The 26,834-nt window shown below is 45.7% G+C and overlaps 1 protein-coding gene across 5 annotated transcripts in view; it reads left to right on the plus strand.

Annotated features, from left to right (window-relative positions):
* The window catches only part of DLGAP4 (DLG associated protein 4), a 100,873-nt gene that overhangs the window by 68,104 nt on the left and 5,935 nt on the right, over positions 1 to 26,834 (plus strand). For 3 of the 5 annotated variants that reach the window (XM_069077556.1, XM_069077557.1, XM_069077558.1), the window contains 3 exons: positions 9,955 to 10,319; positions 15,302 to 15,390; positions 16,134 to 16,546. In XM_069077556.1, coding sequence (XP_068933657.1) covers positions 9,955 to 10,319; positions 15,302 to 15,390; positions 16,134 to 16,546 — 867 coding nt within the window. Of the gene's footprint in view, positions 1 to 9,954; positions 10,320 to 10,340; positions 10,865 to 15,301; positions 15,391 to 16,133; positions 16,547 to 26,834 lie in introns of those variants that run through there. The other 2 variants (XM_069077559.1, XM_069077560.1) reach the window with 2 other exon arrangements.

Here is a 26,834-nt window from a genome sequence, read left to right on the forward strand (position 1 = left end):
TGTTCTGTATTTGGAATTAGAAGACCTCAGGGCAAGGCTTGGCATGGCTGCTTTCTCTGTTACCTGGGTGACTTGGAGTGTGTTCTTTTTTAACCTGTCTGAGGTAGCCTCAGTTTTGCCATTTCTAAAGAGATGGGGATCTGGGTTCCCCTTGAGCTCTAAAAATCCTCCAAGCCCAAGGTTTTCTTGCTGTGAATACACCCAGTATAAGAGAGCCCTGGACTTAGCTCCATATTCTGCCACTAGTATTAGCTGTGTAACCTTAGGCAAAGTCTGGGAGGGGGCAGGGGAGAGTGGGAGAGAAAAGGGTGTATAGACCCAAGGTTGAATAAAACCAAAGGAGTGACTCTTACCAAGAGCTGGTCATAGTCCCCAAGGAGAAGGCCCTGTGGTCCCTTACCTCCAGCAGGGATCTAGATGCAAGTTCATCTCTTAGTTATTTATATAATGTGGGGTTTGTTAAATGGGTTATTATCTCTGTTTTACAGATGAGGAAACTCGGGTCCAGAGACCTAGGTGTGTCCTCCTTTTCTAAATTTGCCTCAGGGACTATCTGACTACCCAGACTGCCTTAGCCAGTATAATTCTAGATCACTATGGGTAGGTCTTCCATCCTTATGGGAGCTTGGAGATCATTGAACAGGAGAGTAAAGTTCAGAAAGAGGAATGGGCGCATTCAAGGTCACCCATCATTAGGAGCTGATCTGGAGGCTCTTGAGAAGCAGACCATGCAGCACCCCCTACTCTGCAAGTGATGGCCTGGGATACCTCACACCTGGGTTTGAATCATGCCTCTGCACTAATCTTGGCCAGTCCCTTCTCTTTTCTGGACCTGTTTTCCACACATGTAAGATTGGAGTATCAGAGATAGTGCTGCCCAAACCCCAGGGGCCCAGTTCTTCCTCACCCCTATTCTCAGCTCAAAGCAATGACTTTTTCAGCTTATGCAAACAGACTTCTCCTGCATTAATTCCCTATATAGAATCATCTTTGACTATTCAGGCCTTGCCACCAGCAGAATACTTTATTGTCCACATTCAAGAGACTTGCAGATGTAAAACTGGCATTTCCTTTGGGGCTTACACCTGCTCTGAGAGGAAGGAAGTTATAATCAGAAGCAAATTTTAAAACTACAATATAAAGAGATACCATGGGAGAATCGATATGGAGTGTTCACCAAGACTTTGGGGGTGTCCAATCTGTAAAAGAACTCTCAATCCAGTATCAGGAGGAACAGAGGTTCAAAACCTGGCCTTGCCACTTATTGCTGTGTGACCTTAGACAAATCAGTTCATCTCTGAACCTTCCTTGGGTTTCTGATCTGTCCTAATAATAATAACTAACATTTATATGGAATTTTAACACTAGAAGGACCAGAATTTTATTATTAATAAAGATTATTATCAAAGATAAAAGATTATTAATAGAGATTATTCTTTAAGATTAAAATTAAACCTGAACCAAGCTATACTATTGACACAGTGCATTTTTTAAAATCCCTAGGACAAAATAGAAATAATAGGATGAAAATGTTTGTGTTAACATAAAATTTTATTTCAAAGTCAGGTAATGACATGACTAACGTGGAAACATGTTTTGTATGACTGCACATGTATAACCTATGTAAAATTTGTGCTTTCTCAGTGAGTGGAGGAGGAGATGAGGCAAGGAGAGAATGTGGTACTCAGAATTTTTTTAAATGAATATTAAAAATTGTTTTTACAAGTAACTGGAGGAAAAATAAAATATCACATTTAAAGATTTAAAAAAATAGAGTGAACCAAGTCAGTTGATGTGCCCTCCTTCTAATATTAGGGCTTACAAGGCATTTCACATAATGACAGCTCTTGTGGGGTAGGTACCACAGGCAGGATCCCTATTTTACAGATAAACCATAACTCAGAGCTTAAATGACTTTGCCCAGGGTCACAAAGCTACTAAGTAGCAGAGCTGAGATTTGGATGCAAATCCTTGCTGACTTCAGGACTAGCATATACTCTCATTCCTTGGCTAAAATGAAGTGGGTGGATCAGAGCTATAAAGTGCCTTCTGGCTTTAAATTCCATGATACTGATTTTTAGGAGAGATTCATGCTTTGGGCAGAAGTCAAACTAGATGACCCCAGAGGTCTTTTCTAACTCAGATTCTGCCAGTGGTGTGTTGGGAGCCACTCCCAACAGGACTGCTTTATTCACAACACATTTAAAGTCCTTTTAAGGGAAACTCACTTCAAGGCCAAGTTAGAAGAGAGATGAGAAAATCCCACCTAATGACTTTATCATCACTGTTCCCTTTGGACCCCCAAATGGGATCAGGATCACCCTTTGTCGCTGCCTCCTTTAGTCATAGTCAGTGTTTCAAATGACATTTGCAAAATTCAAATCCAGTCTTGAGGAGAACATTTTCCCTTATTGAAAAGATCCAGAACAATGTGATCCTATGTCCATTTGTTTCCTGGAGAGTGTCTGAACATAGGGGGCTTGTTGGCAGATTTCCTAGGACCCAAGGGCCTGCTCTGGAGGGGACATTCGTTTGAGTGTCTAGGAGCCCTTCTCTGTGTTGGAGGAAAAAAATCAGTCCATCTGTTCCTTTGATTCCACACTTACACAGTATCATGGTTGTTGGTGGAAGAGAGAGAGCAAGATAGGAAGGCTTCTCAAAGATAAGATTCTGCTCTCTTCTTATCACACCTGGAATATCCTTAACAACAGTCTCACTTTTCCTCATCTGACAGTGCCCAGTTGAGCTGGAATGTAGCATGACCTCTGAGCTGGAGCTGACTTTGGTACCCAGCTATATAGAACCTACCATGTGCTTGAGGGCAGCTGGCGCCAGGCTCTGGTGCTGACCTTCCCCCAGCAGCTAGATTGAAGGATTCAGCCTGTTCTGACACAACAACCAGACTCTACCTGCTCAGTGTCAGAATGAACCTCTCCGAGCCAACATTTTCCTGAACCGGAATTCCAGTCTCTGACATGTGACCAAGTTTTCCCCTGAAGCTGCCCGCTGACAGGGGAATCATTCACTATCTCCATAACCCAGCCAACACATTCTGCTTTGGGGCAGCTCTGATGGGAAGTTTTTTTTAGAAACTGCTTTCAGAGAAGACTGTAATACTTTTTTTTTTTTAGTTCATTTTAATTCAGACTTTTATTAAGTACCTTCCCTGTACGAGACTTGAGATCTTCCATAAAAATGAAAAAGGGATACAACCTGAGATGGGGTATGTGAACACAGATAAGCAGGAGGGATTGTCCTTTATGACTAACCAGTGATCATTTACAAAAAGAGGCTGTAGTTTTGAAAATATCCCAAAGTCATTCTTTTGGAAAGGAAACTGTCCAGTGACAAAAGGCAAGGGTGTGGGCGATTGAACCAGGGAAGCCCATTTTTGGTCAGAAACAAGATACAGCCATGACAGGGACAGTTCGGTGTAATAGAAAGAAAAAGACCTGGATTGGAATTTGAGACCTAGATCAGACTGGGTTCTAACAAGCATCTACTGTGTCAGGCATGGTTCTTAGTTATATCAAAACTTTTTAAAATTAAAATCACTTCCTCTTCTAGCCTCAGTTTCCTTCTTTTCTAAAAATAAGACTTACGTTGAATGTTACTGACACAGAGTATTAGAAGGAAAGAAACAAACCTTAAAGCCCTGTAAAAATAGGAGCTTCTTGTAACTCCTGTTGGTTTTCTCCTGTGCCTTGTAAACCATCTCCAAAGGCTCCTTCATCTCCAGAGGAGTCTAATTAGATGGGCCCTTGAGCTTCCTGCCTGGGCATGGGACAGTGCCCCACCACACCCCATCCCCTCACAAGGAAAACCTTTGAAGGGAATGTTTCTTTGACTTAATAAGATGTGACTTGGAGGAGTGGGGTGGTTAAAGAAGCCTGAAATCAATTCAAATCGTGCCTTGGCACTTCTTCCTGGGAAATGTTAAGCAAATTTCTGATGAAACCTCTTTGGGTGGTAGGTAGTTCCCTTCATTTGTAAAGGACTTCAGCTTTGAATTAGTATTCCAGTCATGATAAGGACTTGTATTTCTATAGCTTCTTAAAATTTACAAAGTACTTGGTGGGCATCATCTCATTTGAGCACCTTCTGTGTGCCAAGAGCTGTCCAGGTGGGTTTGCATCTTTTGAGTGGTAGGTTCAAGGCTAGACATTCATTCCATCTTAGTTAAAACGAATCTAGAGGTGGGTCCCCAGATGAGGAGACTGAAGACAATGCTATACACACATACATACATACACACATATGGAGCAACTAGGTGACACAGTAAATAGAGCACCGGCCCTGGAGTCAGGAGGACCTGAGTTCAAATCCAGGCCTCAGACACTTAACACAAAACTAGTCGTGTGACCTTGGGCAAGTCACTTAACCCCAATTGCCCTGCCTTACCCCCTCCAAAAAAAAAAAGAGAGACTTCTGAAGTCCCTTCCAGCCCGAGTTTTCTGACCATGAATTGGTTCTCTTTAGTTCAGTATGAGCTCACTGAGGCAAGGGCTGGGAAATGTCATTATCTTTTTGGCTTGTCCATCTTCCAAGATTCCTTCCTGGCTACTCTGCTCCAGTATGGAGGTGAACCTATATGTTTTTTATTTTTTTCCCCAGTTACATGTAAAAACAATTTTTAACATTTGTTGTGGTTTTTAAATTTTGAGTTCCAAATTCTCACCCTCCTCTCCCGTCTCATTAAAAAGGTAAACAATTTGATACAGACTGTACATGTGCAGTCATGCAAAATGTATTTCCATATTAGTCAAGAGAAAACAAATGTCTGATGTCCCCAAAAAGGGAAAATTTTTAAAGTTAAAAAAAAGTTTGCTTCCATCTGCATTCAGGTTCCATCAGTTCTTCCTCTGGAGGTGGATAGCATTTTTTCATCCTAAGTCCTTCAGAACTGTCTTGGATCAATGTGTTGCTGAGAATAGCTAAGTCATTCACAACTGAGTATCATACGGCATGGCTGTTACTATGTACAGTGTTCTCCTGGTTCTGCTCTTTTCACTTTACATCAGTTCATGTATGTCCTTCCAGTTTTATCTGACAGCACCAGCACAGACTCCATCACAATCAACTTGTCCAGCCATTTCCCGGTTGATGAGCACCCACTCAAAGTCCAGTTCTTTGCCAGCTGGTAAAGAACCAAAGGAAGGGGTGATGTTAGATTGGAGATGACAGTGAAGATGAAGGGTGAGGGATCCTAAGACAAAATGTAAAAGGAGTGGTAAAGGCATGCTACATTCTAGCCACACCAGTTTGCTGTGTCATCCATGATCGTTGACCATCCATCTGTTACCTTCGTGCATTTTCATGGGCTGTCCATGCCTGCCTAGAATGTTCTCGATTGCATCTACCTTGTAGGCTTAATACTTCCTTCTAAATAGCCCAGGAAGGGCATTCCCTGTGTGGCACACATCCCTCACCTTTGCCAAGAAGGAAGCTAAGGCCCCTGGAGCTCAGGAGCTCTGAACTGCAGTGGCCTAAGTATAATCCTCAGCATGAGGAGCCCACAGGAGTGAGAGCCTCTAGTGGTCCAGGTCAGAATAAAGCAAGTCAAATTGTCATGACAGTCAGTAGTAGGATTGGGCCCATGAGTAGTTGTAGCACCTGCATTTCCAGCCTGAGTGAGATAGGAAGGATCCAGGCTTTGAGAATGAAAATACAAAACAGCTCAGGTGCCACCTCCTATACCCCTGTTTCCTGATCCCATACCCCCAGTTGTTAGTGCTCTACCCAAAAAAATCACTTTGCAGTTTCTCTGTATGTGATCTGTGTGTGTTGTTTTTTCCCAATAGAATAGAAGTTGCTTGAGGGAAGGAACCTTTTTTTTCCTTTGTGCCTTAGTTGTTTGCATTCAACTGTAGGGATTCAATAAATGCCTGATAAATTAACCTACTAACACAAATCCAGATGTCTTTCACCATATGAGACGGCTTCCTGAGTATTCTGAGGGAAGGAAGGAAGGAAGAAAAGAAGGAAGGAGGTGGTCAGACATACTCATTAACAATGTGTGAAAACAAGGCAGCTAGGTGGCACAGTGAATAGAGGACCGGCCCTGGAGTCAGGAGGACCTGCGTTCAAATCCAGTCTCGGACACGGAACACAAAAAAACTAGCCATGTGACCTTGGGCAAGTCACTTAACCCCAATTGCCCTGCCTTAACACTCCCCCCCACCAATAAAAGAAGAAAAATGTGAAAAAGATTATTTTTTCTTTTTTTAAAAAAGAAAGAAATGATGTTCTTTCTGTTCTCCCAGTTGTTCATTTCCCTGCTGTTTTTCTGCAGAAAGCATCGGGGCAGTCAGAAGGGCTCTTGCATCATGTGTGTATTTTTAAATAGACTGAGGGTTACTATGGTTAACCTCTCAGTCAGAATCCAAAGCGCTGTTTGTAAAGTATGAGAAAGCTCCACCATCTAAAGATACAGTTCGGCGTTCACTGGAGAAACCTGAGCTCATGAACAATTCTGGTCCTTGTGGGGAGTCTGGGGCAGCTGGTGTCCGAGAACAGGAGGGGGGGAGAGGGAGAGGGAGAAGGAGGGGGGAGCTCTTGTTTACCGGGATCAGCTGGGATCTTGGCTGGAGTTTGGTGATATGTTGGGAAATGCCTTTGTCACCGGCAGCCTGCTGTGATGGTATGAGGCCTGGCCTATGGGAGTAAAGGCCTGGGTTCTAGTCTCTGGGATAGTGGTAAGGATACTAGACTTGAAGCCAGAACGCTGGACAAATCTCTCTGGTCTCCTTAATAAAACAAAGGGGGTTGGACTAGATGATTCCCAAGCTCTCTTTTGTGATCCTAGTTTCCAGATTTACCATTTACCAGTAGGTTACAGGTTATGTAGACAAGCTCCTCTCCCTGACTGGGCCTTACTTTTCCCATCTAGAATGGAGAGCACAGGCCCTCCTCCTCCTTGCCTCCTTGTGTGAGAGCTGCCTTGGGACGGCAGGCAGGAGACTGAATTCTAACCCAGCTGGACTCTGATATCGATTCTGAGACCTTGGACAAGTCCCTTCCTGTCTCTGAGCCTCAGTTTCCTCAGATGTAAAATGAGAGAGCTGGGCTAAGAGGTTCCTTTGAGCTGACACTGTTTAATCCTTTAAGGATGTAGATGTTTAGACCTAATAGCAGGTTGTTTTGCTGACTTGGCATTTACTGTGAGGAGGAAAACTGGCAACACATGAGACTCAGGGAACTCATAACCTGCTTTTTAAGACTTGTTTCTCTGGTGATGAAACTGAGTCCTTGATCAGGGTTCTGGGTCCTGATTTTATGAAATCAGCCAAATGTTCCATCTCCATCTTGGGCATGATCGGTGGGGGAGTTTTCCTTTTATACTCTCTAGATTCCCTCCCTCTCCATAGAATGTAAGCTCCTTGAAGGCAGGAACTGCCTCCCTTTAATCTTTCTATCCCGGGCTCTTCAACCAAAATAGACACTTAATAGATAACAGGCCTGGCCGAGCAAAGGTGTGAAGGAATGGGCAGGTACTGGTTGGAGTAGAAAGAGTAGTCAGAAAACCAGGGTTTGAAGTTCCTGGTTCTGATCAACACTTATTAGCTGCAGTCCATGCTCCTTTGTAAGATGGGGATAATAACATTTGCAATGTTACCTGGAGAGGTGCACAGGGCCAAAGGCAGACCATGGCACATGACAAAGGAGGAGAGTGAAGCATTGTAAAGGACTTCTCCAAAGAAATGTATGAGCAAGAAGATAGGCAGGAAGAGCTAGAGACAACCACAGACCACCCACATCCTCCATTGACATCCTCAAGATATTGAGAGGAAACCCATAGCACAATGGGGGCAGCTAATTTGGGAAGGGGGAACACTGGGCCTGGATTTAGGAAGACCTGAGTTCAAATTCAACCTCAACGCCTACTAGCTATATGACCCTGGGCAAGTCATTTAACCTCTGTTTGCTCTGGTTTCCTCTTCTTTAAATGGAGATAAAAGCACCCATCTTCCAAGGTTGTTGTGAGGATTAAATGAAATGATAATTTCTGAAGTGCTTAATTAGCACAGTGCCTGGGACATAGTAGGCACTATATAAATGCTTATTGATGAGATTATGAGAGTCATGTGGAATGGGCTACATACACTCTACGTCTTTGGAAGGACCAGCCCCATTGATGAGAACACAGATCCATTGGAATTACTTCACATGATTATGAAGAAGGTGCTTTGTGATAAACACAGGTAATAAGTGAGTCTAGGAGCAGATCAGCACTCCCCCACACCCTAACTTCTGGGAAATCTCAGCCAGGATCAAGGTCCACCTCTTGTTGGGTATCTCTTCCTTTGCTTCCAGCCCAGGGGCAGTTCCCAGGTCTCCAGGACTGGTCTTTGGATCATCAGCCTCTGATCAGACCCTTGGAAAAACTGTGGCAGCACTGGAGGCGTTGTCAGGGCTGACTGCTGACAATCAGCCAGCCTGGTAGGCTTGGCTTCACCATCCAAGGATATTCAGGAGAAACTCACTGCTTTTTAATGGTTGAAATTAAAACCTGTTTCCACAGAAGTCAGGAGACCTGGGTTCAAATCTCGGTTCAGACACTACCTGGATAACCTTGGACAAGTCCAAGGTTAACAACTAACTAAGTTAAGTTGTTAACTTAAGTTAACAACTCTTGGCCTTCATTTCCTCATCTGTAGAATTAGGGCATTGGAATAGATGACCTCGGGGGTCCCTTTTAGCTCTAAATCTGTGATGTCTCTAATATCTGTACCCCTTCAGGGCCCAAGGAGAGATGGGAAATTTTGGCCACCTTCCCACAGGAAGGGATCCTTTTTTCAGGACTAGAATTATTGTCTGCCTGTTAGTAAATTAATATTTATCCTTGAAGTCCCCAGACAGTGCTGATCACAGAAAAGCTGTTTGGCATAGAAAGAGTCAATGTTCAGTAGAATTGGAGTCAAAGGATCTCAGTTCAAATCCAGGTTTGGCCTGGTGTATGTGTGACCCTGGACAAGTTACTTAGGCATGGTAGGCGTCAGTTTCCTCATCTGTAAAATGAAAGAGATAAGGCACAGTGCGACTAGGTGGCACAGTGAATAGAGCACTGGCCCTGGAGTCAGGAGGACCTGAGTTCAAATCCAGCCTCGGACACTTACCACTTACTAGCCATGTGACCTTGGGCAAGTCATTTAACCCCAATTGCCTTGCCTTCCCCCCTCCAAAAAGCCAAAAAAAAAAAAAGGATAAGGCAGGATCGCCATCACAGTCTCTCCCAGCTCTTAAACTACAATCCTGTGGGAAAAAGTTTCATGTTGTGCCCAGGTTTCTCTCCTGGACAGAGAAACCTATAGCTATATAGACAGACTGTGTTTGCAAATGCCTTTTAAATTTTTATTCATTTTTATATCTCTTGGGATTGGACTTTTAAAAATAATGTATATCTTTTGTTTTTACATTGCATTCATTTCTAAATATATCATTCCTCTCCCTGTCCTGCACCCGGTGGGCTATCCCTTATAACAGAGATAAAAGGGAGGAAAAAAAACAGTTCAGCAAAACCAGCATACCCACATTTGACAGCATATGCACCATTTCACATGCACAGCCCCCCCACCTCTAATAAAAGAGGAAGAGAGAGAGATTTTCTCTTCACTTCCCCTGTGGACAAGCTTGGTCCTTATAATCACATAGTGTTTTAGTTTTGGCAAATGGAATCTTTTTTCTTTTTTTTTTTAAGGCAGTAGTTGATTAGGATGAGGCAGTTTGGTTTTGAAAGATATACCAGAAGCTAGGGAGACAGAGACAACCCTCAGCTAGGATACTGGTCCTTAGGAAACCTAGCCAGGGATGTTCTGAGGGGTTTTACCCCTCTCCTTTGGCCTCTCTCAAGCATTGAGATACCAGACTAATATGAAACCATGTATTTCTTTGGCTCTAACTTTGCCCTTGTCTCCCCCTCTCCCCACCTCTCTCCTCCCTCTGCCACGGCTACAGGTTCATCATGCCTGGTGGCGTATAAGAAGACGCCGCCTCCTGTCCCCCCCCGGACCACATCAAAGCCGTTCATCTCAGTCACCGTTCAGAGCAGCACCGAGTCGGCCCAGGACACCTACCTTGACAGCCAGGACCACAAGAGTGAGGTCAACAGCCAGTCTGGTTTGAGCAATTCCTCTGACAGTTTAGACAGCGCCAGGCCCCCCAGCGTGACCCAGGGCAGCGGAGGAGGAGCTCAGGCCCGGGAGGCTCCAGAACTACCCCAGAAAAATGCAGCTCTGAAGAACGACAAAGGAACGTTGACCAGTGAGGAGCCCAAAGCTGAGACCGCCCCCAAAAGGAAACTTTCATCTATAGGAATACAAGTATGGGTCCCTTTGGTTGTGTGTCAGACTCCACTCTGTGCACGTGGGTGTAATTACATCGGAGGCTGACCCCACTCACCCATCTCAAGGAACCGGCCTCATGATTATTGGAGGCCGGTTTTCCTGGGCTCTCCTTGAGGGTCTGGCCAAAATGCAGTCCAGAGTTCGGCTCCTGATTCCAAACCAAATTTCACTCCGTTGTGCCCTGCTCATGGCACGGACGTGAGGTGTTGTGCCTTTTTTTTTTTCTCCCTCCTGATGGGGTTCCTGGTGAATGTAGTTACACTCATCCCACCATGTCCTGTACGTTTGCTCGTCCACTGTCCGTCCACACAATCTTTTTCCTTGCCGGCCTGTCTCCTCGAGGCAGGTTGCCACCTAACAGATTTTCTGATCCAAGGTGTCCCTTAAAGTCGAGAAGGCTGGTATAGTAGCCGGACAAAGCAGCAGAAGCATGTAGGCCACAGTACCCAGCCCCCCAGGGCCAGACACCCCGAGATATAGGGGTCACTCATGAAGAGCATTTCCCAGTGCTTGGAGAACAGGTAGGTTGCTTGTTGTACCAGGCACAAGGACAGTCTGAGGCAGGGGTGGGGGTGGGGAGGGGGAGGGCACAAGAAGGTAGCTCTTACTTCAGCCCCCCTCAGAATAGAGATTTGGGGAATGGCCCCCAGACTGGAAGGGGATGAAGCTGCTTGCTGTGTCCTCTTTCTCATTGTCTCCACCAGAAACTCTCTTCCCTGCTGGGCAGGTGAGAAAGAAATGGGGTAAAGGGATGGGAGATAGGGGTGGGGAACAGGGATTCAGCCCTGATTACTACTGACCCTGCTGTCCCAAGCCTGAGGGGGCGACCATCAACTTTGAACTGTTGGGAGAATGGACTGCATATTCTGGGCATATTCCTCCTGAGGTCCAGGCCTCAGACTACTATCTTAGTACCATTCCATCTTGTGTCAGCTGGGTGAGATAAAACTTTTACTCTGACTTGTAATTCAACAGAATTGATTTGAAACTAACATTTAGAACAGGACCAGATTGTGTGGAATGAGTCATAGGGAAAAATCACCAAAGTAAAAATGTGGTTAAAGACCAAAAAGGGGGGGCCGGGGGGAACCAAAAGGCAAGGAGCTGTACAGCAGTTACTGTAATGAGGTCATTCAGCTGTTATCCAATGACCAATGCCCTTAGGCCACTTGTCCACCCAGGGACCAGGGAACATGATGAAGCAGGGAGAGCCCTGGCCCCAAACTGTTTTCTGCTGTGATCCTTGCTGTGCTCCCAGCAGACAATCAGTCTCTGCTCATCCCTAATGAACCACTTGAATATTTTTTCCCTTTGTCTTGCTTTCCCCAAAATCTGAACCTGAAAAGTCACTTTACTACAACTGGGAAAAAGACAGGGACTCTGAGGGTGGGGGTGGGGAATGACTGCTTCAGGAAGCCTGCCTGCCTGCCTGCCTCACTGACAAGCCCTCTTGGGGAGCCGAATAGGTTCCTCTGGTGGGCCAGAAAGAAAGACAGTCACTCTAGAGGGTGCTTGGATCCATCCAGGTCAGCTCTGGAAGCCTTCTGGCCCAGCCTCCAGATCCCCCTGTCTCTAACATGCACTGTCAGTAGCACAGGGAGCAGACTTACTTGATGTGGTCCTAGAAGGTAGGGCTGGGAGGTGGGGTGGGAAGAAGTGGTCCCAGTTTGAGGTTTTATTTTTAATTTGATGGGGAGAAAGGAACAGTGCAAAGACTTACAGGGGTGCAGATTTCAGCTTTATAATCAGAGTTGTCCTGATAGTGGATTAAGGTAGTGCACTAGTGCCCTGTCCTTGGAGGTATTCAGGTGGAGTTTAGACATCAGTCAGGATAGCTTTTCTAAGGGTCCCATCTTTTTATTTAGGAGTGAAGGATATAAAATACTGACAGGTTAAACAAGGCAGACAGGCCTTGGAGATAGCAGTCTGTAGGGGAAGTTACTGCTGCCCCAATTCCACTCCATGTGTCAGCCTAGATCTAACTCATAAAGATGACTATTTTCAGATGCACTGCGCCTCTCCCCTCCTTTCTTTCCCTTCTCTCTGGGCTTGGGGGCCCAGAAGCCTTGCCCTTCCCCCCCCTTCAATAAGGCTGGTTATGGGGGGGAACCTTTAAAAATGAGGCATTCCACCCATGGCAGAGCATTACATGAGAAGCAGTGGACTAGATATGTAATGACCCAGAAGACAGGAAATCACTAATTTTTAAAAACCAAAAGGGTCTTAGAGATCATGGGGGTTCAGTCCTTTCATTTTTACACATGAAGAAACAGGCCCAGAGAGGGGAAGGGAATCAATTGCCTGATGTCACATAACTGGTTAATGACAGAATTTGAACCCAGGTTTCAGACTCCTACTGTAGGAAGGGTAGTGTGATATAGATTGGATTTGGGTTCTTGACCTGCTTCTGCCACTTACTAGTAATGTGGCTATGTGGCCTTGGCCATGGGCCTTCTTGTCTCTGGGCTAGGACTAAATGACTGCTAAAGTTTCTTCTATCCATTCTTGGATTCTGAGGTCTTACTTTGGGTTGATATAAAAGAAGAATTTGAGAATAAGAAAAAAATGTGAGCAGAGCCTCAGATGTTGAAAGTGTCCAGATGAGAGGGAGTCTGGGGGGGCCTGTCTCACTAGGCTGTGGACAGCACCAGCTGTGATTTAGGAGGGTATGTCCGTGCAACTCCAGCTGGGAGTGTAGAAGGATGAAGATGACTGTCAAGTATTTGAAAGGCTGCCGTGTGGGAAAAGGGATTAGATCCCTCTACTTTGCCCCAGAGGGCAGAAACAGGCCCAGGGGCTGGAAGTTGCAGAGAGGGAGGTCTCAGTTCAACCTCCTAACAATGGAGCTTCCCAGAAATGTAATAGACTGATATGAGAGGCCCTGGCCTCCCCCTTCCTAGAGGTCCTCCTTAAGCGAAGGCAGTTATGTGGCTTCTTGGCAGAGATGTGGGAAGGGGCACTGTCAGGTACAAGTTGCCTAGAATAGTCTCTTGAGGTCCCTCCCAACCCTGAGATTCTGTAGGATTAGACAGAAGGAACTTGGAAGTGCCCTCTATATTCTGGGGGACCAGAGTTGAAAGAACTCCCCCATACTGACTAGGGCAAAGGAAATTAACCTCAAGGAAGCACATAGTGTGTCTCATTCACAGACATGTCTGTGGGCCAAGACCTATCCATCCTGGGCCTAAATCCTGCTGGACTTCATTGATGATGGGAATGCCGAATCTAGCCCCATATTCTCTCTCTGAGCTTACCTCCCTCCTTTCTTCCCTAGCTCAGTCTAGGAGTGGCCCCACTAAGATACAGTTAGCTTAAAAGTATAGCCAAGCCCCAGTCCCCTAGAGGTACCCCCTACATAGAGCATTGAGGCAAGGTGAGAGGGACAGCAAAGCACTGATTTTGGAGTCAGAGTACCTGGCTTTGCCTCCTATCACCTACTGGCCATGTGACATTGAAGACAAATCATTTTTCCTTTTAGAGCTTCTTTTGTCCTCTGTGAAATTCAAGTTTGGGGGGCAGCTAGGTTCTACAGTGGTTAGACTGCTGTACCTAAAGTCACAAGGACCTGAGTTCAAATCCAGCCTCAGACACTTACTAGCTGTGTGACCCTGGGCAAGTAATTTCACCCTGTTTGCTTCAGTTTCCTCATCTGTAAAATGAACTGGAGAAGGAAATGGCAAACCATTGCAGTATCCCTGCTGAGAAAACCACAAATGGGATTGTGTAGAGTCAGGCACAACTGAAAATGACAGAAGAGCAACAAAAAATTCCAAGTGGTCGGGCCATCTCTGAAGTCCCTTCCAGGTCTAAAGTTCTGTGCTTTAGTCTGTGATGAAGAAGGACCATTTAGAAAGCTTTAACCTAGGCCTGTTGAGGTTAGAGAAAGAATCCCCCTCCCCTTCCACCTGGGATGCTGAGTCGAGGGCTCACAGCCCGCCCCCTTTCTTGGACACAAGCCAGGATGGGCCAGCAGAAAGCTAAAAGAGAAAGTGCCATGGCTGCTGTTTCTCGGGGAGGTATCTCGTCCTCATCACTGCTCCTGGGGCTGACCTCTTCTCCTTCCAAACCTCTAGCCCACAGCTTGGTTGTAGGATCCTTCTCACTGGCCCTAAGGCTGGGCATCCTATGAAATCTATTCTGCCTGTGACTTACTGGTGCCTTTTGGCAAGAGTTTCACATGTGTGCCTAAGAAGAAAACTGGAAGGGAGAGTATTACTGCTTGTTTTCCAGAGATGTGGTTTCTCTGTTCTACGCCCACCCTGGGGGAACCAGTAGGTACAGTGCAGGTATCCACGGAGTTTTCCAATGGAAAGTAAATTGTTTTTACCTGCAATTTTTCACTCCTGATTCTCCCCAGAGATTTTCAAGGGATTCTTCCACAGTTGGGGCTGTGAGAACTCTTCTGAGTTTGCTCCTACTCATTTCAAGCTGGACATAAGGTGGCTGGATCCTCGGTCCTTCCTTCGTGGGTCCTGCCTGCTGGGGGCCGAGACCTTCCCCAGGAAGCGTCCACCCCATCCACCAGCTTCCATGGCCCAGGCATAACAACTGTGGCTCTGTGTGTGTGCGTGCGTGTGTGCGTGTGTGTACGTGTGTGTGTCTTTTTCTTCTTCTCTCTGATGTGTATAAAGGAGAGGACTAGAAGGAACGGTTTCCAACTCCCTGAGGACAGCGGACCCAAAATCACCGATCTGATGCCACCCTCTTCAGAGTAGGGACAGCCAGTAACACCCCCTTTCCCATCTCCCCACTCCCCTGCCCTTGTGGTATGAGCGGTGCCCGGCTTCCCTGCTCAGCGTGCAATGTCCGCATGCTTGTCTGTCCGTTAGTCTGTCTGTCCGTCTGCACGGACCTTTTTTTGTGTTCTACTAATGTGAATTCCAGCCGCAAGTTCTTGTGTTTTTGTTTTATTTTTTTTGTTTCTGTTTGTGTATTTTTTTTTGTTGTCGTTCAATAAGGTTGACTGCATTCAGCCAGTGCCAAAGGAAGAGCCACCTCCCGCTACCAAATTCCAGTCCATCGGGGTACAGGTAGAGGACGAGTGGCGGTAAGTCAGAGAGAGGCGGCGGCGGCTTCTTGGCTCTTTCCCTCCCTTTCTTCCCTTTCCTCTCCTTTCTCTCTCTGCTCCCTCTCTCCCTTCTCTCTCACTCTTCCTCCTTTTCATTTTCATCCTTCTGTTCCTTTCTTCCTCTTCTCTTCATTTTCCTACCCTTCCCTCTTCCTCTCTCCACTTTCCTGCCTTGTTTCTTCTTTCTTCCTCTCTTCCCTTCTCTTTCTCCTCTCCCCTTAAGCTGCAATTACCATTTGGCTCTAACCCATGTCTCTCCTTCCCATATTGATGATAACTAGACTGGGCTTGGGGCAGGGGCAGGCAGCAGGCGCTCGGTGGTCCCGTGAAAGTTTCCCCGTGGCCGTGTGCCGCCAGAATTGAGTCTCTGCTCTGTAAGGCAAAAGCAGAAGTTGAGAGAGCTTAGGGCAGAGGCGACGTCCCTGAGGCTGCAGACATGTCGTTCTGGTATAATGGCCTATTGCAGTACGCAGGCAACCTTATAACTGTGTGTCTGTGTGTGTGTGTGCGCGCGCACAGGGCAAGGCAGGGGGCTACGCAGAGAATGCAGCGGGGTTGAGGCCTGGGAGGTGGCGGGGGCTTTGGGACCCAGCTGCGGGCATGATGAAGTGATGCATTCCTTTGTCTCCCTGATGTATGTGCTGGGTGTGGTGGAGACACACGGGCCCACTGCGGCCCGGTTAAGAGTGCCTCCTGATAGCCGCTCATTCCCCTCCTTGTAGGTACAGCGGAGCCCCCCACAGTATGTCCTCCAAGCGGGACACTGACTCAGACACACAGGAGGCCAACGACTCCAGCTGTAAATCCTCTGAGAGGAGCCTGTCTGACTGCCCGCCACACCACAACTCCATCAACATCGACACCAGCCCCCGGCCCTCCGCCAAGGCCTCCCAGATCAAGCGCAACCTCTCCTATGGAGATAACAGTGACCCAGCCCTGGAGCCTTCCTCACTTCCCCCACCTGACCCCTGGCTGGAGACTTCGTCCAGCTCTCCCCTGGAGCCTTCCCCACCTGGGGCCTGCCGGAGAGATGGCTACTGGTTCCTGAAGCTGCTTCAGGCAGAGACAGAAAGGTTAGAAGGATGGTGCTGTCAGATGGACAAGGAGGCCAAAGAGAACAATCTCTCTGAAGAAGGTAGGGAGGAAAGAGCTGTAGCCTTGGGGGGTTAGAGTGGAGGTGGGGGGCGCAGGGCAGCCCCTGAGGGGGGTTGATCCACATGGGGGTGTCAAGTCTGTTTCCAAGATTAGTCATGAAATTATCCAACCAGAGATTTACAGATCATAGTAGGTCATCTTCTAGAAGGCATCTAGTGCATTTCCCACCCAAAGCACAGATCTCGCTGCTAACTGCCCAGCAAGGAAGAGATTATGTCAAAAGACCTTCAGCACAAAAGTCCCTTTGGGCTACATGTTCCATTGTTGGAGCAGTCTGAATATTAGGAGTTTCTCCTAATGGGGATAGGGGTTGGGTTTGGGGTTTCCATTGGTAGAGGGAGCTTTCCTGGGAGGAAACATTATGAAGTTGTCACCTTTTTTGCAACTTAATAATCTTGGGGAATTGCCTAAAGCAGGGACTACCTAAACTGGACCTGAGAACCACATAATGACTTAGAAAACTACATGTTAGGGTGGTTAGGTGGCACAATGAGTAGAGCACTAGTCCTGGAGTCAGGAGGACCTGAGTTCAAATCTGACCTCAGACACTTCACACACACACACACACACACACACACACACACACACACACAAACAAACCATACTAGCCGTATGACCTTGGGCAAGTTACTTAACTCCAATTGCCCTCCAAAAAGCAAAAAAAAAAAAACTACATGTTAGTATTATCTGTTTTATTGTATTTTTATTTATTCTGTTCAATATTTCCCGTTTCATTACCTTTTAATCTTATTCAGGCTGCCCTGGGTGTGGGGTGGGGGCAGGGTACCTTCATGTTTGATTCCTCTGGCTTAAAGCACTGAGAGGTTGTGAAGTGAACTGAATTGAGTCACACAATGAGTGGGTGTCAGAAGGGAGGCTTGAACTCAGATCTTTGTGGCTTCAAAGCTAAGCTGGATCTAATGACTCTACTCTGTCTACTCCTTCTCACATTCAGCTTCTCCTTAAATCTAGAAGAAATCAGTCTCCCTGTCACTTAAAGCTGGCAGAGACTGAGGCCTCTAGTGCATGCGCGCGCGCGCGCACACACACACACACACACACACATACACCATTTCACAGGTAGTATAAGGTAGTAAGCATCAGAGACAGAATTTGAACCCAAGTCCTCTGAATGCAGAGGCCCTGCTTTCTTCTCTAGCTCTCCCCTCTGGGACCACTCAGAACAAACTTAATCCCTCTTCCCCAGGCTAGTGCTTAACACAGTGCCTGGAACATAGTAGATGGCTTAATAAATGTTGATTGATTGATGACTGTCTAATAATCTCCCTTCACATATTTGCAGACCACTATCATGGCTCACTAAATCTTGCCTTCACAAGTGAAGGAAGGCACCCCACACCACTTTCCTCAGTCACCGCACAGCATGATTTTCAGCTCATTCACCATCCTGTTGACATCCTTTTCTGAATGCATTCCGATAATGAGGGTCTGGTCCGACAGAGGCCAAGGACTATGCTTCTCCCGTCCCATTTCAGGGTAGTAGACTCATGCTGCTGTATCCTCGTTCAGCCCTCCAACATATTTAGACCATCTGGCCCAGACTTATGAGGCCCCCACATAGAAGGGGGGAGCAGGGCCTTTTTTGGTGAAGTCATGGTGGGGATAGAGTTGGACAAATCAAAAACTCCTCTTTCAAGGAGTAAAGCTTCTATGTTGGGGGGTGCTGGTTTTTTTTTTAATTAACCTTATTTTTAATGTCTTAATACATCACATTTATTTCTGAATATTTCCTCCTCCAACCTTCCCAGCTTAACCCTCATAACAAAAATTAGAAAAGAAAAAAGTAGGGAAAATAGTCCGACAAAACTAACCATTCTATACCATACCCATAGTCCTTCATCTCTCTCTTTGTATCCCTAGGCCTACCACATAATAGGTACTTAGTGAATATTGTTTGATTGATTGGACAAGGCCCTGATGCCCAGCCCTGGCTATGCCACTAGCTTTTTCCTTTTGCAATGCCTCAGGTTCCCCAGTTGTCAGATTGTGGAGTTCCAGTCTCCTTTGTTACATTCATTGGATACCAGAAACCAGTGGCTTGCATTCTCTACGAATATGCATCCTGTCTTTGGAGATTGTTATTAAGGCCCCTTCAAACAGCTATTCTTCAGACTCCTTTGACTTCCCTCACATTGCTACTGTTTCAGCCAGCCCCATGGCTGCCCCCAAGACCCACTTAATCTTCAGAGCACAGGTCCCAGGAAGGGGCTTCACCTTCTGATAGCCAGGGCTCATCTCTCTGCTCTTAGACACAAGGAGCTCACATTAAGGAGCGTGACTTGTGGCCTATCTCTGTCTAACACTTGGCAGTCTTTTTACACACTTATTCTAGCTTTCACTTCATTTAGCTGTGCTCTCTTAGCTTCCTACAAGGCTAGGAGGCCACTGTGGGCAGAGATCAGGTTTGGTTTATCCTTGTCTCCTCTAGCACCAAGCACAGGGCTCTGCACACAGATGCTTAGTCACCAAAACTCCGAGTTTGCAGGGATCCTCTGAGGTCAGCCCAGCCGAATCTGTACGGGAAGACCCTCTGAGGTCAGCCCAGCCAAATCTGTACAGGAAGACCCTCTGAGGTCAGCCCAGCCAAGTCTGTACGGGAAGACCCTCCGTCCCACCTCCAGCAAGCCTCCGTACCTCCCAAGGGAGCTCTTTCCACTTGGGGGTTGCCGATGTCATTCCAATGGTTTTCCTTCTCTGGGGCCTAAATAGTTTGGATTCAGTGATCTCCCAGGGGAGAGACTCTGAGTTGCCTCTAAGGGCAAGTCCCTTAGCTAATTGGTAAAGGATTCAGATAAAGAATGAACATGCTCAAACACAGCTGTTGTTTGGATTGACTCTGCTTGACCATTGCAGCTCTGACAACCTCTATTCCAGACTCTTAGACATAAAGATAATGCAGAATTTTTGGAAGTGGTCATTCAGAACAGAATTTTTTATTCCTCTGAGGGCAGAGGAATTCTCTCATTTTTGTTTCTGAATCCAGAGGGCCAAATGCAGTGCCTGGCATACAGTAGGTACTTAATGGAACCACAGATTTAGAGCTAGAATTCGAGAGGTCATCTAATCCCAAAGTCATTTTACAGATGGGGAAACTGAGACCCAGAGAGTTGACTTGGACACCAGAGCCCAGTGCTCTTTCATAAGTGCCTATTAAATCAAATCTAACCTGTGCCTACTGTCATCAGCTAGGGGAAGGTCAGAAATTCAGCAGTTAAATATGTACTAAATATGTGCTGTTTGCAGAACACTGCTCCAGGCATTAGGTGGTGGTGTTCAGTTCTTTTTAAGTTGTGTTTGACTTCATGACTGTGTTTGGGGTTCTCAGAAGAGATGCTGGAGTGGTTTGCTATGTCCTTCTCCAGCTCATTTTACAGATGAGGAATTAAGGCAAAGAGGGTTGAATGACTTGCTTGGGGTCACATAGCTATATAAGTGTCTGAGGCTGGATTTGAGGAGGCAGACATTACAAGAGATGCCAAAATTAGATAAGAAGCCGTTCCTGCCCTCATGATGATCCCAGTCTTGTTAGGGGAGAAGACCCAAACGTAGGTAACTGGTAATATATAGTATAACACAATAATCATCTTAGAAAGTTAGAAAACAAATATAAGGGAAACAGCTAAGTGGCGCAGTGTATAAAGCACTGACCCTGGATTCAGGAGGCCCTGAGTTCAAATCTAGACTCAGATACTACTACCTGTGTGATCCTGGGCAAGTGCTTAACCCTGATTGCCTCCAAAAAAGAAGATAGAAGATAAAATTTAAAGGGCAGGTCATTACCCTGGCAGGTGAGAGGCCTGGGAATAAAAGAAGGCTCCTGAAGGAGGTAGCATCCACATTGGGCTTGGAAGAATGGGTAAAAGTTTTGTTTAGAGAGGGGTGATGGGCTTAAGGTGCAGGAGGAGACCTGTATGTTGGCACACAGCAGATGTGTGGATTGGATTTGCTGTGCTTGACTCTCCTTATTTCTTACAAAGAAGAAGAGGGGAGAGTTACGGAGGGACTGACTGTCGGGGTAGTGATGCCATACCAGAAGGGAAGAAAAGCACACCCAACAAAACGTCTAAAAATGCACAGAACAACACACAGACAGGAAGTCAGGGTTGGAAGTGGGTGTTAAATTTCATATGTGTCTATATTGAATGTATTTATATCATACTGTAATATGTAGCTGTATTTATTTATAGAAATAATATAAAGTTATATATAAATAGCTTAGTATGTTTAAAAAACATAGTGCTTTTGAATAATTAACGTTTGTCAAATTGGTAACAATGAAAATCTTTTTTTTAAAGAGTGGGCAAGAAGTGATCTGCCTAAGGTCATAAAGCAAGTCAGTTAAAGAACAGTGACCTGGAAATCAGGTTTCCCCAACACCGCAGCTGCATCCCCGAAAAGACCGCAGGGTTCCTGCTGTAAGGAAGCTTCTACGTCAGTTCAGTAGAGCAGCCCTAGGCAGATGTAATCAGCAGCTAGAAAGGGCTGAGAATCCTTATCCTCAAATAACTTCAGCTCTTGTTCTCCTTCTCCCCCCTCCACTTGTTCTCCTTGGAAGCAGCCCAAACACGAACACTCCATAACTGTCTCCAGGTATTTGAAGGGCCAGCATGTGGAAAGAACTTGATCTGTTTGGCCCCAGGGGGCCAAACTGACTTCTGTGTAGGGGAAGTGTCAAGGGGAGGACCAAGATTTAGATTGCCTGTAAGGGAAAGCTTCCTAACAATTAGAGCAATTCAGAATTGGAGGGGCAGCCAGGTGGTGCAGTGAATAGAGTCAGGAGGACCTGAGTTAAAATCTGGCCCCAGACACTTAACACTTACTAGCAGTGTGACCTTGGGCAAGTCACTTGACCCCAATTGCCTTGCCTATCACCCTCCAAAAAAGACCAAAAAAAAAAAAAAGAATTGGAACGGGCTGACTCTGGGGGCCATAAGTCATTTCCTCTCCCTGGAGATATTCAGACAGACAGGATGACCATTTATTCATAATGTTGTGAAGGCAATCTCTCTTCACGTATAGATGGGACTTGACTGTCTCTGAGATTGTATGATTCTGAGGAACAGCAAAAATTTCTGAGGACTCTGTCAGAGAATAGGTGACATTTCTGGAATTCATCTTGGGTGGATGTTAGAGGGATGTAAATCTCTTCCATGGGCCTCAGGACACAAGGCTTTCGGTGACTAGCTTTTACTTGGAGGAGGTGTTTCCTTGAGGTTTGGGCTCTTGGGTTTCGGCTGTTGGTAATTAGTAATTATTTTGTTATTTATTCAGTTTTTCCCCAAATAAAATATAAGCTCCTTAAGAGTGGGAATTGGGACAGCTAGGTAGCACAGTAAGCATCAGCCCTGGTCAGGAGGACCTGAGTTCAAATTCGGCCTCAGACACTTAACACAAAAAAAACTAGCTGTGTGACCTTGGGCAAGTCCCTTAACCCCAACTGCCCCCCAAAAAGGAACAAACACCCAAAGAGTGGGAATTGTTTCATTTTTTTGACTTTGCATCCAAAGTGCAACCTAGCATGATGACTAGTATATAGTAGGCCTTAATAAATGCTTATTGATTAATTATTAAGACAAACTTGATGTCATAGAAACAGAATAGGATTTGGAGTCAGAGGCCCTGGGTTGGAATCCCAGCTCCAACCCTCACTGATTTCATGTCCATGGACAAATCTTCTTCCTTTCCCTGTACCTCAGTTTCCTCTCATTGTAAGTGACCTCTAAGGTCCTTGCTAGGTGTTAAACTGAGAACTTGAACTACCTTTCTCACAAGATCTTAGTAAACTCTGGAAATGGGAGTCAGTAGTATGGATAAAAGGACAGGAGAGACACTGGTTTAGGTAGAAGCTAGTGAAGACAACACACACGTTTTCCAATGCTGCTCTCATTGCACTTGAGGCTGAACTCACCCAGCAGATTCTCGCTCTCTCACTAAGGATCCGATGGCCTTACTCTTGTTGCAGCTTGTTGATGGATGAGCATTCATTAAGCACCTGCTGTGTGCCAGGCCCTGTTTGCTCTGTGCTAGAAGCTCAAAGTGCACAAATTTTGGGAATCAGAGGACCCGGGTTCCTATCCTGCTGGGCTGAACAGTAGCTGTTTGACTTTGGGGAATTCACTTCAACCCCCCTTTGCAATTCAGTCTCCTCTGTAAGATAGGGGTAGCAGAACTTGCAGGCCTACCTCTAACAGGGCTTCTAAAGGGGGAAATGTTTTATAAAGCTAGGATCATAAACTCAGAGCTAGACATGACCTCAGGGGCCATCAAGTGAGTCTCCAAGTCCAAATTTGAATCTGCTGCATCACCTCAGTACTTGAAGGCTCTTTTTATTTAATTTTATTTCTTTTTTTTTTTTTTTGGTGCCTGCCTGTGATGTAATTGGTATCTAGAACTCTCAGTGCAGAAACTCCCTCTACCAAATGAGGATGGCCCAGTGCTTACCTACAGCATCCGAGGGGTTATGTGATTTGCCCTGTGTCACATGGCAGAATGTGTTAGAAGTGGAACCTGGACCTATGTCCATCTGACTCTCGGGGCCGGCTGCCCACATATCTAATTTGTCACCCTGCCTCACAAAATCCCACTTTGTGACCTATAATATGGCCCAGGCTGCTCTGTAATCAAGTACCGTGCTCTGCTTTTTAAGTAGGCACTTAATATGTGTTGAATTAATCAGTTCTCTGCATCAGAGATCCTCTTTTAGGTTGAGATTCCCTTGACTCCAATTCCTCAGGGAAGACTTTCTCTGCTGTCTTATTGATCAGTTAAAGGAGCTGCTGATGATCTCTCCTGGGAGAGAGGACTTGAGCCCCCAGTTACACAGTGTCTGTCTTAAGCTATAGAAAGGACTGTCTCAGGGAAGAATTGGGTCAGTTCTACTTGACCACAGAGGCTAGAACTAGATGCCATAGGAGTCAAGTCACCGGGAGGCAGATTGTTAGCTTGGTAGAAGCAAAGACTTTCTAACTGTGAGATCTGTGCAGTAATGGCATGAGCTCTCCTTCTTGGGAGGTGGTAGTGAGCTCTCTGTCATTAGAAGAAACAGTTCATTGGGAGAAACTAGGTGGCACAGTGAATAGAGCACTGGCCCTGGAGTCAGGAGGACCTGAGTTCAAATCCAGCCTCAGACACTTACTTGACACTTAACTAGCCGTGTGACCTTGGGCAAGTCACTTACCCCCAATTGCCCTGCCTTTCCCCCTCCAAAAAAAAAAAGCAGCAGCAATTCATCAGAGCTGTTAATAAGGGAATTTTATTTTCATATACTTGTTGGACTGTAAACCCTCTAACCTCCCATCCAACTTGGGACATTCTGTAGAATCCCTAGGAACCATAATTATCTCCTGCTAGAGCAGTCAAGCACCTGCTTTGTACCACGCACTGGGGACACAAAGACTAATGGTTCCTGGCCCTCGCAGAGCTTACATTCCATCAAGGGGAACAATGTGTATGCATATACAAAATCTGTATATAGCAAGTACAAGGGGATTTCTCAGTATCAGAGGCACTAGCAGTTTGATGGATAAAGGAAAGGGGAGCGTTAGGAACGTCCTGGAGTGCTGAGCTTGGAAGAAAGCTGGGGGTTCTGATAGGTTGAGCTAAAAAAGGAAGACATTCCAAGAATAAGAGACAACCACTGCAGGGGCTTGAGAGATGAAATGTTATGTATCCCTGGGTAACAGCAAGAAGTCCAATTTGGCTGGGCATGTGGAGTGCTCAAAGGAAGTAACGTGGAAACATCTTGGAAAGGAAGGCTGGAGCCCTCCTGTGAAGGTCTTTAAATGCCAAACTGAGAAGTTAGTATTTTATCCCAGAGGAAGAAGGGAGCCATCTAAGCTTCTTGAATAGGGGAGTGACATGGTCAGACCTGGGCTTAAGGAATGTCACTTTGGCAAGCTGTGTGGAAGTTGGGCTAGAGGGGGACCCTCTTCCCCAAAGGTGACTTGATAGATGCTTGGGCCACATTAGGCCTGATTGGCTCTCTTTTTTCTCTTGTTCCTCTGAGTGCAGCACAGACATTGAAGGCCTCTTCAGAAGGGCTGTTTGGGAATCTCCCTCTGCTGAACCCCAGGAGGGGAAGCAGGAGGTTGGGCCCAGAAGCTTGGCTCTTCTCTGAGAGAAGGGATACCATGATTGAATTATATTTATCTACTCCCATAAATACTATTAGTCATGGGGATGTGGTTTTCAGGTTCCAGGTGAGAATTACAAGATTGTAAAGCCTTATTTTACAGAGGGGAAACTGAGTCCCAAAGAGGGGAAAGCACTGGAATCCAGGTTTACTGGCTCGTGATCCAGGCTCTCCTCTTGTATAGCCTGTTCTCTTTTTTCTTCAGTCTTTTAAACCAGGCTGAAAAGTTGCCGCAAATGTTTGTTGAATGAAAACCAGCTGCCATTGCCTGAACAGAGGTTACCCTCTCCAGCTCAGGATGTCAGCTCTTTCCCTCTTACAGAGATAGGTGTTAGAGCTGAATAGGACAAGCATCAGTACCACCAAGTCCGATTGGATCAGGAAACTCAGGCCTAGAGAAGGGAAAGGCTCCACTGTCAGTAGTCAGTAGAGCCTGTCTCCTGAGCGAGGGCCCCTGGAGCTTTACTGGAAGGTGAACAGGATTGAGATACTCTGAAATGGCTAAGAATGGGCTGTATATGGAGCCATGAAATGCTGGTTAGCAGCTCCTTCCCTTTCTTTCAGAGGGAAGGGGTGGAAATGGAATGCTGCAGACATGGTTCATTTGGCTCAACTTTTTTTTTTCATCTTTGTTACAAGTGGTGGCTCACTGTGCCCCATCTCTTCTCCCTGGCATCCCAGGACTCTGTCCAGCTCCTAGCATAAGTGCCTGGCACACAGTAGGTGATTAATATGTGCTGATTGCTCTGCGGAGGTCAGTGGGATGACCCTGAAGAATAGTCAAGTCCAACCTTGGAAGAGGCATGGGAAAAGAAGGCATTTCGTTTCTACTGAGCACCCCCACTCCAAAATAGGGACATATAGAGGACAGTGCTTTCTCTAGCAAGTAACTGCTTCCCCTGCAGAGCAGAAGTTGGGGATTTAGGGGAGGTTGACAGGGAGTAAAGGTAAAACACAAAAGAAAGTGTATTGAGAATGTTTGGCAAATATTAAGTGAGGCAGTATGATATAATTTCTTAAATGGTGTATTTGAAGTCAAAGGTCTAATCCTGCTCTTCCTGCCTGTATGATCATTAACCTCCCAGGTCATTGTTTTAACTCTTTTTTAAATTTTTTTTTTTGGAAGAGGGGAAGTCATTGGAGGTTAAGTGACTTACCCAAGGTCACACAGCTAGTCAAGTGTTTGAGGTCCTTCTGACTTCACTGCAATAGTGAGCTGCCCCCCAGTTGTTTTATCTCTTTTGGTTTTTTTTGGAGGACAATTGGGGTTAAGTGACTTGCCCAAAGTCACATGGCTAGTAAGTGTGTCAAGCATCTGAGGTCAGATTTGAACTCAGGTCCTCCTGACGCCAGGGCTGGTGCTCTATTCACTGCACCACCTAGCTGCCCCATGTTTTATCTCTTAATGGAAGGAGTTGGATTAAAGTTTCTTCCAGCTCTGACTATTCAGTGTTCCCTAGTGCTGAACAAGAAAATAATGAGATTCATATGATTTGATCATTTTTTAACATAAGTTTTATTGATAGCTTTGGGAGTTTTCTGTCCGTCATTTCTAGAAGCATCCTCCCTCTTTTACTGCCCCACCATAGAACCCCTCACTCACTAAAAAAGAGTATCAGTGGAACCCAAAAGGTATCAGCATCCATGTTCACAGCATTCAGCTCTTGTCATTCTCTCCCTCTCTGTTGGGAAGAGGGAGTGATTTGATCATTATGGAGAATGTGGAAAGAATCCCAGGCTCAGAGAGCCAAGAGACCTTGATTCTTAACCACTTGTTGTTTTTTTCATGTTTTGTTTATTTTATTTTTAATTTATGCAATAAAACAAGCATTTCTATAAGTGTAATTTTTTAAAAGATGGTTGTACATGAAACTGCAAATCTATTGTTCCTTTTAAATATATGACATTTATATATGTATTAAATATTTGTTACATAAAATTTTTTCCCTTCCCCCACCCACCCTACAGATGGCTGCCATTAGCCACAAATGTGCATATATACATAAAACCATTCTGTTAATCGTTTCTTGCCCCGGATTCAGATAGCATCTTCCCTTCCTTCGTATGCCCTTTGGAGTTAACTTGGTTGTTTATGATAGAGTGACTTATTCACTCA

This window comes from Petaurus breviceps, unplaced genomic scaffold (assembly GCF_028583685.1).
Source record: "Petaurus breviceps papuanus isolate PSGF00001 unplaced genomic scaffold, PetGlider_PUasm1.0 90994, whole genome shotgun sequence".
NCBI lineage: Eukaryota > Metazoa > Chordata > Mammalia > Diprotodontia > Petauridae > Petaurus > Petaurus breviceps.